Raw genomic sequence first — 14044 nt, 5'->3', positions numbered from 1 at the left:
GTTCTTTTGTATGTATTACCTATCTGCTGAGGAAAGTGGTAAATCCATTAATTATACAACTTCTCTCCAGACTCATATCCTGGGTATAGAAAGAACCAGCAGTAGCTGTATGGAATCAATTTATCAAACAAAAAGGCTACATGCTGACTACACAAAGACATTTGTAAGTGACTTTTTGCTCAGTTTGTGCCAGAGATGCTGCATAAGGTCCTGTGTAAGGATTGCATGTTTCTTTATATTAAGACCCAAATGACAGAACAGATTTTTATCCATAATGGAGAGACACTGGGCCATTAATTAGTGAATTGTCCCACTGTAACTGGATTAATTATAGAGACCATTTAGTTTTCAGTTACTAAGAAAGCACTCAGCAGTGGCCACAGGACTGGAAAAGGTCTGTTTTCATTCCAATCCCAAAGAAAGGCAATGCCAAAGAATGCTCAAACTACCGCACAATTGCACTCATCTCACACGCTAGTAAAGTAATGCTCAAAATTCTCCAAGCCAGGCTTCAGCAATATGTGAACTGTGAACTTCCTGATGTTCAAGCTGGTTTTAGAAAAGGCAGAGGAACCAGAGATCAAATTGCCAACATCTGCTGGATCATGGAAAAAGCAAGAGAGTTCCAGAAAAACATCTATTTCTGCTTTATTGACTATGCCAAAGCCTTTGACTGTGAGGATCACAATAAACTGTGGAAAATTCTTCAAGAGATGGGAATACCAGACCACTTGATCTGCCTCTTGAGAAACCTGTATGCAGGTCAGGAAGCAGCAGTTAGAGCTGGACATGGAACAACAGACTGGTTCCAAATAGGAAAAGGAGTTCGTCAAGGCTGTATATTGTCACCCTGCTTATTTAACTTCTATGCAGAGTACATCATGAGAAACGCTGGACTGGAAGAAACACAAGCTGGAATCAAGATTGCCGGGAGAAATATCAATAACCTCAGATATGCAGATGACACCACCCTTATGGCAGAAAGTGAAGAGGAACTCAAAAGCCTCTTGAGGAAAGTGAAAGTGGAGAGTGAAAAAGTTGGCTTAAAGCTCAACATTCAGAAAACAAAGATTATGGCATCCAGTCCCATCACTTCATGGGAAATAGATGGGGAAACAAGTGGAAACAGTGTCAGACTTTATTTTGGGGGGCTCCAAAATCACTACAGATGGTGACTGCAGACATGAAATTAAAAGACGCTTACTCCTTGGAAGGAAAGTTATGAGCAACCTAGATAGCATATTCAAAAGCAGAGACATTACTTTGCCAACAAAGGTTCGTCTAGTCAAGGCTATGGTTTTTCCTGTGGTCATGTATGGATGTGAGAGTTGGACTGTGAAGTAGGCTGAGCACCGAAGAATGGATGCTTTTGAACTGTGGTGTTGGAGAAGACTCTTGAGAGTCCCTTGGACTGCAAGGAGATCCAACCAGTCAATTCTAAAGGAGATTAGCCCTGGGATTTCTTTGGAAGGAATGATGCTAAAGCTGAAACCAGTACTTTGGCCACCTCATGTGAAGAGTTGACTCATTGGAAAAGACTCTGATGCTGGGAGGGATTGGGGGCAAGAGGAGAAGGGGACGACAGAAGATGAGATGGCTGGATGGCATCACTGACTCAATGGACATGAGTCTGAGTGAACTCTGGGAGTTGGTGATGGACAGGGAGGCCTGGCATGCTGCGATTCATGGGGTCGCAAAGAGTCAGACACGACTGAGCGACTGATCTGGTCTGATCTGAAGAAAGCATTATCACTTTTAAGTAAACCTACAAACCATAGATTTCAGTTTCCATGTTCTGATTCTGAAATAAAAATGAACCAAAATTAAAAGGAGCCAAAAGAACTCACATGCCTATCACCTGCCAGGACTTCATACTTAAATGCTGCCTGGCCACTTTCACTGTTAACAGTCTCCATCCCAACACGCTTGAAAAATTTCCCCTTGGTTTCTGGAATTATTTTCTCATTTGCCTGTTTGACTATTCTCTGGCATTCTCTTCTTCCAAATCCTTAAATGTTATGGCCCATCTCTTGTCATCTTCTACAGGATCTCCTTAATGATAGCATTCATCTCTATGGTTGAAAGGACTTATCTTTACAGTTATACTCATCTGTCTTGCCAGTGTATCACTAGCCCTTTTTTCCAGATTTTCTTACATGTTTGAAAGGCATAAACTTCTAAATCACCTTCTGATGACTTCCATCTAGCCACTAGTAGTCACTGTTTGAGCTTTCAGTAGGTGATGGGCATTTCACACCCACTTCCTTCAATTCCTCACTCAAGGCTGTTGAGCTGTCATGATTTTATAGATGAGATTACAGCGAGCAGACAAAGAGCTTGAATTATATTTTATTCACTTGCTATCTGCCATTACTATTTTTACAAAGCATACTAACAATTTGCAAGCTACATGGGGAAAAAACAGCTTGTATTTTTAATAAATCAAGAAGGAAGGTGTGGTTCAAGGAATCGGAGGAGGATCAGAAGGGGCCGTGACGTTAACATAGTGCCATTAGGGTCGATGTTACTATTGGCACTGATATAGGGAAGGACAGTATCTTACCTGATGCTTCCGTTACTCTGCCAAAGGCAGAGAACTAGGCATGCTTGAAGTTAGTTGATACACACTTATCCATTAAAAACATCAGAATTTGTCCCCAAATGCATTATCAAAACAAAGGAAGTTATCATCTGGCTAAGGTAGGACATGAATATAATACAGCCATTCATTTTTTGAGCTGGGATGTTCAGTTCAGTTTAGTCGCTCAGTCGTGTCCGACTCTTTGCAACCCCATGAATCGCAGCACGCCAGGCCTCCCTGTCCATCACCAACTCCCGGAGGTCACTGAGACTCACGTCCATCGAGTCAGTAATGCCATCCAGCCATCTCATCCTCTGTTGTCCCCTTCTCCTGCCCCCAATCCCTCCCAGCATCACAGTCTTTTCCAATGAGTCAACTCTTCGCATGAGGTGGCCAAAGTACTGGAGTTTCAGCTTCAGCATCATTCCTTCCAAAGAAATCCCAGGGCTGATCTTCAGAATGGACTGGTTGGATCTCCTTGAAGTCCAAGGGACTCTTAAGAGTCTTCTCCAACACCACAGTTCAAAAGCATCAATTCTTCGGTGCTCAGCCTACTTCACAGTCCAACTCTCACATCCATACATGACCACTGGAAAAACCATAGCCTTGACTAGACGAACCTTTGTTGGCAAAGTAATGTCTCTGCTTTTGAATATGCTATCTAGGTTGGTCATAACTTTCCTTCCAAGGAGTAAGCATCTTTTAATTTCATGGCTGCAGTCACCATCTGCAGTGATTTTGGAGCCCCAAAAATAGAGTCTGACACTGGATATTAGCAATCCCATTTGCTCTGTAGATGCTGATTAAGTTTACAGAGCACTTCCTTAAACTTGAGATAGAGACTAATAACTTGGTTGTATGTGAGGAAACCAAATCAGCAACAACAACAAAAAAAACTGCTCGCCTGCAATCAGGATTGGAGGTTGAATTAGAACTAAGAGCACTGGCCAAAGCTTTTCACTACTTTTTTTTTTTTTTTCCCCTGAAGGGAAACAGAAGTAGCAATAGCCTTAGTAATGTAAAACTGTCTTAGGCAAGACTTCATCAAGAGGCAAGGGAAATAAACAGTTTATGTACCAAAGGAGAGAACTCATCTAGAGCAGAATTTACTTGAAGCTCTCTACTGAATTTAAGGCTTGCCATACAGGTGGCTAGTAATGTGTGATTCATACAATTATGCACTATTCTAAGGTTAGTTCCTTGCTATCTCTAATATTCTTGAGGAGGTCTCTAGTCTTCCCCATTCAATTGTTTTCCTCTCTTTCTTTGCATTGGTCACTGAGGAAGGGTTTCTTATCTCTCCTTGCTATTCGTTGGAACTCTGAGTTCAGATGAGTATCTTTCCTTTTCTCCTTTGCTTTTTGCTTCTCGTCTTTTCTCAGCTATTCGTAAGGCCTCCTCAGATAACCATTTTGCCTTTTTTGCATTTGTTTTTCTTGGGGATGATCTTGATCCCCGTCTCCTGTACAATGTCACGAAACTCCATCCATAGTTCTTCAGGCACTCTTATCAGATCAAATCCCTAGAATCTATTTGTCACTTCCACTGTATAATCATAAGAGATTTGATTCAGGTCATACCTGAATAGCCTAGTGATTTTTACCTACTTTCTTCAATTTAAGTCTGAATTTGGCAGTAAGGAATTCATGATATGAGCCACAGTCAGCTCCCAGTCTTGTTTTTGCTGACTATCTAGAGCTGCTTTTTCAGCTACAAAGAACAGACTCAATCTGATTTCAGTGTTGACCATCTGGTGATGTCCATGTGTAGAGTCATCTCTTGTGTTGTTGAAAAGGGTGTTTGCTATGATCAGCACGTTCTCTTGGCAAAACTCGTTAGCCTTTGCCCTGCTTTGTTTGGTGCTCCAAGGCCAAACCTCCCTATTACTCCAGGTATCTCTTGACTACCTACTTTTGCATTCCAGTCCCCTATGATGGAAGTTCAGTTGCTCAGTCATGTCCAACTCTTTGGAACCCCATGAACCACAGCACACCAAGCCTCCCTGTCCATCACCAACTCCAGGAGTTTACCCAAACTCACATCTAATGAGTCAATGACGCCATCCAACTATCTCATCCTCTGTTGTCCCCTTCTCCTCCTGCCTTCAATCTTTCCCAGCATCAGGGTCAGTTCTTCACATCAGGTGGTCAAAATATTGGAATTTCAGTTTCAACATCAGTCCTTCCAATGAACACTCAGGACTCGTCTCCTTTAGGATGGACTGGTTGGATCTCCTTGCAGTCCAAAGGACTCTCAAGAGTCTTCTCCAACACCACAGTTCAAAAGCATCAATTCTTCAGTGCTCAGCTTTCTTTATAGTCCAACTCTCACATCCATACATGACCACTAGAAGAACCATAGCCTTGATTAGATGGACCTTTGTTGACAAAGTAATGTCTCTGCTTTTTAATATGCTGTCAACTTTGGTCATAGCTTTTCTTCCAAGGAGTAAGCGTCTTTTTATTTCATGGCTGCAGTTACCATTTGCAGTGATTTTGGAGGCCCCAAAAATAAAATCAGCCACCATTTCCCCCACCTGTTTGCCATGAAGTGATGGGACCAGATGCCATGATCTTCGTTTTCTGAATGTTGAGCTTTAAGCCAACTTTTTCACTCTCCTCTTTCATCAAGAGGCTCTTCAGTTCTTTACTTTCCGTCAAAAGGGTGGTGTCATCTGCATATCTGAGGTTATTGATATTTCTCCTGGCAATCTTGATTTCAGCTTGTGCTTCATCCAGCCCAGTGTTTCTCATGATGTACTCTGCAAATAAGTTAAATAAGCAGGGTGACAATATACACCCTTGACATACTCTTTTTCCTATTTGGAACAAGTCTGTTCTTCCATGCCCAGTTCTGACTTGCTTCCTGATCTGCATACACATTTCTCAAGAGGCAGGTCAGGTGGTCTGGTATTCCCATCTCTTTCAGAATTGTCCACAGTTTATTGTGATCCACACAGTCAAAAGCTTTGGCATAGTCAAAAAGCACAAATAGATATTTTTCTGGAACTCTTGCTTTTTTGATGATCCATCGGATGTTGGCAATTTGATCTCTGGTTCCTCTGCCTTTTCTAAAACCAGCTGGAACATTTGGAAGTTCACGGTTCATGTATTGCTGAAGCCTGGCTTGGAGAATTTTGAACATTAATTTACTAGCATGTGAGATGAGTGCAACTGTGTGGTAGTTTGAGCATTCTTTGGCATTGCCTAGGATGAAGAGGACATCTTTTTTTGATGTTAGTTCTAGGAGGTCTTATAGATTTTCATAGAACCATTCAACTTCAGCTTCTTGAGTTTGAGTAAGGTCTGGAGATGGTGATGGACAGGGCAGCTTGGTGTGCTGCAGTCCATGGGGTCATAGAGTCAGACCTCGACTAAGTGACTGAACAACAAAGGTTAGTCCACTTCTTGTGTTCTTTCTACTGTCTACACAATTGATGAGAATATCAGAGTTTTAAAATCCATAGTCAAAAGCATTATTGGGAATTCTCTGATGGGTCCACTGGCTGGGAGTCTGAGCTTCCACTGTCCAGTTCAGGGTTCAGTCCCTGGTCAGGGAAATAAGCTCCCTACAAGATGCCTGGCCTGGCCAAAACCAAAAGTCTTACAGTCAAAAGCATTATTAAAATAGGGTCTGGGGTCATACATAAAAATTCCTCCCCTCAAAGTACTTGCAAATGTGATGGAACAGTGCTTGCTGAAGTAAATAATTGTGTATTATTATAAAAATGCTGGGTAGAAGGATGGACAGCTTAATTCATTAACACATCTATGGTGTTCATCTCAGTTTTGAAGAAAGTGGGTAAATTCTGGCAATTAACATGGCGCTGGAAGGCAGAAAATCATAAGTGAGCGTGGGTCCTCTGGGTAGTGCATAGTTAGGCATTATGAACTTACTCCCTAAGAGAAGGGATTGCAGCCAGAGGAGACCCAAAACGTCTCAAATTAGTATTTTTGTAACATGGATGGGCTGACCACAGAATAGGCAAAGAAGGACACACTTGGAACCCAAATGTTTAAGCCCTACCATGTGCTCGCTGTCAGGGATTCAACAGCACAATTCCTGCCCTCATAGAGTTCATAAATTCAGAGCACACGCTAAGCACAATTACTGTAAGTAAACTACATGGCATATTAATAAGTGTTAAGTGGCGGGGGTCCGATAGTATTTGGAGTTCCAATTCTACATCAGATAGCCAAGGAGAACCTCGCAGTTGAGCGAAGTCCTGAAGAGCGGTGAGGGTAAGAACCTTCGGACATTCTGGGGAAGGACGCGGGAGGCGGGGGCAGCAAGTGTCACATTACCAGAATTTAGAGCAGCACAAGGCCCAAGAGGTACTTGGGAGGGCGAAATTGCTACGAATCAGACCGCTTTCCAGGCAAAACTTAGCGGGCCGCTGCTAGCAGGGGATGGCTGCTAGCCATCAAGGATTTTATCCACCAACCCGAAGCTCTCTCGACCCACACTTGGCCCCACCACCGACCAGGACACGCCCACCGCCCACAGGGCTCTGCAATAGGCGGCCCCTCGTTGCTCCGCCCCGCGACCTGCGCGCTTGCGGAGAAGCCAAAGGTCAGAGGTCGTGGATCCGTCATGGCGGCGCTGTGTCGGACCCGTGCCGTGACTGCCGAGAGTCATTTTCTGCGAGTGTTTCTCTTTTCTCGAGCCTGTCGAGGAGCAGGCACTGAGAGTGGCTCCGGAAGCGAGAGTTCTAATTCTACGGAGCCTAGGCCGCGCCCAGGCGGCTTCGCAAGCGCTTTGGAGCGGCACTCGGAACTGCAGCGGAAGGCGGAGCTCCCCCGGACGAGGGTGAGTCGCGAGAGCTAAGCCTGGCACTCGTTGGCGGGCGGGGCCGGAGTTGGGGGCGGACCCCGCAGGCGGGGTGGGAGGCGGAGTCACGATGGAGCCGGGGGCAGGGCGGAGCTTGACTTCGTTGTTGGGCTCGGCGAAGTTGGGTGAGACCGAGAGGCGGAGCCGGGGGCGGGGCCCAGCGTAGGAAGTAAAGTTTGGGCTGGTCGCATGGAACAGCGTGTGGTCGTGTTCTTCCTCGGTTTGTTGTACTTCAGTATGGTATCTACATGTTGGGCCTGCATTGTCCACACTCCTTTGCACGCGTCTTCTGAATTGAATGCTATAAGGGAAACCAGCAGCGAGAGCTGCGGGCGGCGCGTCTAGGGCGACTCCTGGGACTCCGAGTGGGACTCAGCTGGAAGAGGCTGGGCTCTCGGCTTCTCTTGTGCACAGTAGCTGCAGCGTGGAACTTAGTGTCCGGTGTCCCAGGCTCTAAAGAAATATTTCTTAATTCAGTGGATAGGTAAATGACAGAATAAGTGTCATTATGAAGTTAAGCAAGTAATTTAACCTATCAGTACTTCACTTTTTCTGTAAATGACCTTAAAAAAAAAAAAAATCCATCTGCCCCAGGCAATAATTCTGTAAAATACGATAAAATTATTAGATAGGTGAAATGGAAGAAATAGGCAGAAAAACAAATTAGATTTTTTTGAGCTAGCAGACATGAAGTTGGCAGTATTAAACTGTATAAAAATAAACTCCCAATTTCTGTACTTAGCCCCCTGGGAACCAGTCCCAAACAGTTCACAGACAGGTAGTGTCCTGGGTTACAGAAAACTGCACAGTGCTTGACTCTTAGTGGGCACTCCGTGTTTGCCAGATGCGTGAATGAAGGAATAGAACGCGCAGTGCACATTTGAACTTCAAGACAGCCTGGGCAGTCTTTGAATTGAGATTTCTGTGTGACTGCTCACAAACAGTTGAACAAGTGAGGATAGCACAGGCTTGAGCATGTTAATAAAACGTGCTAGTCCAGAATAAAACGGAGCAAGAACAATCGTCAGAGTAATAAGAAAACCGAACATACCACGTTAGTTTTATTTTAGTGTCGGACAGGACTGAAGCGACTTAGCAGCAGCAGCAACTGCTGCTATTGGAGGTATTCAGTATTTTTCTGATATATTTATGATGAAGACTATGAGTAATTGATAGGTATTGGTGTAAAGATTCAATTTTGTGAAAAATCATTTCGCTCTTCGAAATTTCTGGAACCATTTAATTGCAGAGTATCCTGACATTACAAGATGAATAAAGTTTGTCTTTATTGTGTGAAGTTGAACGGTTCTATGAAGACCTACAAGACCTTTTAGAACTAACACCCAAAAAAGATGTCCTTTTCATTATAGGGGACTGGAATGCAAAAGTAGGAAGTCAAGAAACACCTGGTGTAACAGGCAAATTTGGCCTTGGAATACGGAATGAAGCAGGGGAAAGACTAATAGAGTTTTGCCAAGAAAATGCACTGGTCATAACAAACACCCTCTTCCAACAACACAAGAGAAGACTCTGTATGTGGACATCACCAGATGGTCAACACCGAAAACAGATTGATTATATTCTTTGCAGCCAAAAATGGAGAAGCTCTATACAGTCAGCAAAAACAAGACCAGGAGCTGACTGTGGCTCAGATCATGAACTCCTTATTGCCAAATTCAGACTTAAGTTGAAGAAAGTAGGGAAAACCACTAGGCCATTCAGCTATGACCTAAATCAAATCCCTTATGATAATACAGTGGAAGTGAGAAATAGATTTAAGGGCCTAGATCCAATAGATAGAGTGCCTGATGAGCTACGGAATGAGGTTCGTGACATTGTACAGGAGACAGGGATCCAGACCATCCCCATGGAAAAGAAATGCAAAAAAGCAAAATGGCTGTCTGGGGAGGCCTTACAAATAGCTGTAAAAAGAAGAGAAGCGAAAAGCAAAGGAGAAAAGGAAAGATATAAACATCTGAATGCAGAGTTCCAAAGAACAGCAAGAAGAGATAAGAAAGCCTTCTTCAGCGATCAATGCAAAGAAATAGAGGAAAACAACAGAATGGGAAAGACTAGGGATCTCTTCAAGAAAATCAGAGATACCAAAGGAACATTTCATGCAAAGATGAGCTCGATAAAGGACAGAAATGGTATGGACCTAACAGAAGCAGAAGATATTAAGAAGAGATGGCAAGAATACACAGAAGAACTGTACAAAAAAGATCTTCACGACCCAGATAATCACGATGGTGTGATCACTGACCTAGAGCCAGACATCCTGGAATGTGAAGTCCAGTGGGCCTTAGAAAGCATCACTACGAACAAAGCTAGTGGAGGTGATGGAATTCCAGGGGAGCTATTTCAAATCCTGAAAGATGATGCTGTGAAAGTGCTGCACTCAATATTCCAGCAAATTTGGAAAACTCAGCAGTGGCCGCAGGACTGGAAAAGGTCTGTTTCCATTCCAATCCCAAAGAAAGGCAATGCCAAAGAATGCTCAAACTACTGCACAATTGCAGTCATCTCACACACTAGTAAAGTAATGCTCAAAATTCTCCAAGCCAGGCTTCAGCAATATGTGAACCATGAACTTCCTGATGTTCAAGCTGGTTTTAGAAAAGGCAGAGAAACCAGAGATCAAATTGCCAACATCTGCTGGATCATCGAAAAAGCAAGAGAGTTCCATAAAAACATCTATTTCTGCTTTATTGACTATGCCAAAGCCTTTGACTGTGTGGATCACAATAAACTGTGGAAAATTCTTCAAGAGATGGGAATACCAGACCACCTGATCTGCCTCTTGAGAAACCTGTATGCAGGTCAGGAAGCAACAGTTAGAACTGGACATGGAACCACAGACTGGTTCCAAATAGGAAAAGGAGTACGTCAAGGCTGTATATTGTCACCCTGTTTATTTAACTTCTATGCAGAGTACATCATGAGAAACACTGGACTGGAAGAAACACAGCTGGAATCAAGATTGCCAAGAGAAATATCAATAACCTCAGATAATGCAGATGACACCACCCTTATGGCAGAAAGTGAAGAGGAACTCAAAAGCCTCTTGATGAAAGTGAAAGAGGAGAGTGAAAAAGTTGGCTTAAAGCTCAACATTCAGAAAACGAAGATTATGGCATCCAGTCCCATCACTTCATGGGAAATAGATGGGGAAACAGTGGAAACAGTTATTTTTCTGGGTTCCAAAATCACTACAGATGGTGACTGTAGACATGAAATTAAAAGACGCTTACTCCTTGGAAGGAAAGTTATGACCAACCTAGATAGCATATTCAAAAACAGAGACATTACTTTGCCAACAAAGGTTCGTCTAGTCAAGGCTATGGTTTTTCCTGTGGTCATGTATGGATGTGAGAGTTGGACTGTGAAGAAGGCTGAGCGCCGAAGAACTGATGCTTTTGAACTGTGGTGTTGGAGAAGACTCTTGAGAGTCCCTTGGACTGCAAGGAAATCCAACTAGTCCATTCTGAAGGTGATCAGCCCTGGGATTTCTTTGGAAGGAATGATGCTGAAGCTGAAACTCCAGTACTTTGGCCACCTCATGTGAAGAGTTGACTCATTGGAAAAGACTCTGATGCTGGGAGGGATTGGGGGCAGGAGGAGAAGGGGACGACAGAGGATGAGATGGCTGGATGGCATCACTTACTCGATGGACGTGAGTCTGAGTGAACTCCGGGAGTTGGTGATGGACAGGGAGGCCTGGCGTGCTGCGATTCATGGGGTCGCAAAGAGTCGGACATAATTGAGCAACTGATCTGATCTGATCTGATCTGATCTGATTGTGTGATCAGGATTTTTGAAAAAAAATTGTAAAGTATAAAAGTGATGTTGTGAAGGGAGAAAGTAAATAGCATTGAAGGTTACTAAGTGCATATAAAAGCCTCCTTTCCCTCATTTTCTCAAAGCTGGAATGTGTATTTTTATAAATGCATACTACTAGAGATTTTATGTATGCATATATGAGTATAAGTTAATTATATATACAGATATACTTAAAAACATGCAGGTTTTTTAACTACATCCTTAATGTTTAAGAATGAAACTTCTTGATTCAGAAGATCTTGCTTTGAATTATGATTCTTCTATCATTCTGCCTGCCAATACAGGAGATGGGGGTTTAATTCCTGGATGGGAAAGAACCCCTGGAGAAGGAAATGGCAACCCACTCCTTTAGTCCTGCCTGGGAAATCCCATTGTCAGAGTCTGATGTGGCTACAGTCCTTGGAATTGCAAAGAACTGGACATGACTTAGCCACCAGGTGGCTCAGTGGTAAGGAATCCACCTGCCAATGCAGAAGATGCTGGAGACGCCAGTTCAATCCCTGGGTCAGTAAGATCCCCTAGAGTAGAAAATGGCAACTTGCTTCAGTATTCTTGCCTAGAAAATTCCATGAACAGAGGAACCTGGTGGGCTACAGTCCATGGGGTTGCAAAGAGTCAGACACAACTGAGCACACCCTTATCCATATATATGGGATATATACTGACTAAAAGTGTACACACGCAGTTTGAGTTTTGATAGATACACACTGCACCACACTCCCACTTACAGTGTGTGACAGTGCCTGTTTCCTCACCCACTTATACATGTGGGGTATTATTAGTAGATTTTCTTGGTATTGGGCAGTCAAAATACAGAAATTGTTATCCCTCACTTCTGATACTAGTTTGTAATTTTTATCAAAATAATTGCATGTTCACAGTTTTTTACTTAATATTAAGTAAATTCTATGAATTTGAACTGATAAAATGTACTTATACCACCAAAATACTATGCTTATTTTTATATATATTGGGTTCTATATAAGATTTAATTTGTAACATGGTTTCTGCTTTAAAGATAGCTTTTGGAGCCAGACATTTTAGCCAGCTGTTCCCTAAACAAAGCATGATATCTTTACCTTTGTTCTTCCCCCTAAAATTAGCTTCCCTGCCTACAAATTCTGTAGTAAAAATTATCTCTTGTTTTAGGCCTTTATCATCTCTCCAACCAGGTGAGACTTATATTGAAAGTCCAGGGGCTTTGATTAAAATGTGTGTGTGTGTGCGCACTTAGTCATGTCTGACTCTTTGCGACCCAGTGAACTGTAGCCCTCCAGGCTCCTTTGTCCATGGATTCTCCAGGCAAGAATACTGGAATGGGTTACCATGCCGTCCCCCAGGAATCTTCCCAACCCAGGAATTGAGCCTGCATCTTTTGTGTCTCCTGTATTGCAGCCGGATTCTTTACTTGCTGAGCCATCAGGAAAGCATACACACACACACACACATATATGAAAGTGAACACATACACACATATATATATATGAATGAATGAAAGTTAACCTTGTACCCAATGGTTAAATTCTTATCTTTAAAATGTAGACACATGTATCTATATGTGCACCTCAGAAATACGAAATATTCAGTAAGAACCAAGTAAGTTATCCTTAAAAGGAACTTTCCCCTGCAGGCGGGAATTTAATCAAGGACAATTCATGTGAATTGCCTATTTCAGCGATCTCAAGTGATCTCAAGTTTCAGTGACCTGAAAGTCCATTTATTCGTCCATGCTCACTTATTCATTTCTCTTTTCCTTGGTTCATTATTTTAAGATATTCATGTGTCTCTGTAAAGTGTTTTATTTTTGGTAGGATGGGGACCAAGTCCTTTTCATTTTTGTAACCAACGTAACACACGCTTAGTATAGAGGACCTGGTAAATATTTGCTAAATGTTACATTTTTAAAGTCAATTGCCTTTTTCCTTTTAAAAATATTTTAAAACCTTTAACCCTCTTATGGCACTTAGTAATAGTAGTAGTTTAGTCGCCAAGTCGTGTCCGACTCTTGCAACCCCATGCACTGTAGCCTGCCAGGCTCCTGTGTCCATGGGATTCTCCAGGCAAGGATACTGGAGGGGAGGGGGCGGGTTGCCATTTCCTCTAGGGAACAGAGATTTGTAGACCCTGTTAAGCCGATTGGGAGCTGTGGAGTAGTGAAAAATCCATGTTATAGCCACCAGGTGGCAACAGTTGAGCAAAAAACTGGTTTTCTGCTTTATGAACGTTACTGTTTCTTAACAGTAGAGGGTGGCATGTTACTTTACAGCACGTTGAGAAAATGGGTTGCAAGAATTTTTAAGGCCGCACAGAACATTTTATTGTTTTAGGATGATGAGTAACTATTTTAGCTGATTTATGTAGAATACTGATGTTATAATACACTTTATAGTTTCATTTTAGCAATATATTAGATAGATTTTATGTAAATATTTTTAAAATTTTTCATGAATATTTCTTATTGGTATTTTTTATTTCAAAATGATGGAATATTCCAACCGAATATTTAAATCAGATATTTTGTCTTTTCAGAATACTGAAAAATCCCAAAATAGCTTATTTGAAGGATTGGTTTCAGTTGTCTTATTTTTAATATAAGTCTTCTAAATTCATATACTGGCAATACTCATACAGCTTTATTTACCCCTTTGTTTTCTCACTAGTTTTATATTGACAACTTAAAAAATTACACCAATGTTTTAAAAACTAATATGTAAAGAAATGAAGCAAAACATTTCTGGTTTTAACCATAGTATTCCCTGATTTTTACATTATAGAATTCTAGGAGAATTATCT

The 14044-nt window shown here is 42.1% G+C and overlaps 1 protein-coding gene across 1 annotated transcript in view; it reads left to right on the top strand.

Annotated features, from left to right (window-relative positions):
* Positions 1–7129: 7129 nt before the first annotated feature.
* Positions 7130–14044, top strand: part of MRPS28 (mitochondrial ribosomal protein S28) — a 102035-nt gene continuing 95120 nt past the window's right edge. The window contains exon 1 of the mRNA XM_061439065.1: positions 7130–7390. Within this exon, the coding sequence (XP_061295049.1) occupies positions 7175–7390 (216 nt within the window). The 5' untranslated portion in view covers positions 7130–7174. The remainder of the gene's footprint in view (positions 7391–14044) is intronic.

The sequence above is a fragment of the Bos javanicus genome, chromosome 14 (genome assembly GCF_032452875.1).
Source record: "Bos javanicus breed banteng chromosome 14, ARS-OSU_banteng_1.0, whole genome shotgun sequence".
In the NCBI taxonomy this organism is placed as follows: domain Eukaryota; kingdom Metazoa; phylum Chordata; class Mammalia; order Artiodactyla; family Bovidae; genus Bos; species Bos javanicus.
Note: the sequence above shows the minus strand (reverse complement) of the source record. Positions and strands in the feature narration are given on the sequence as shown.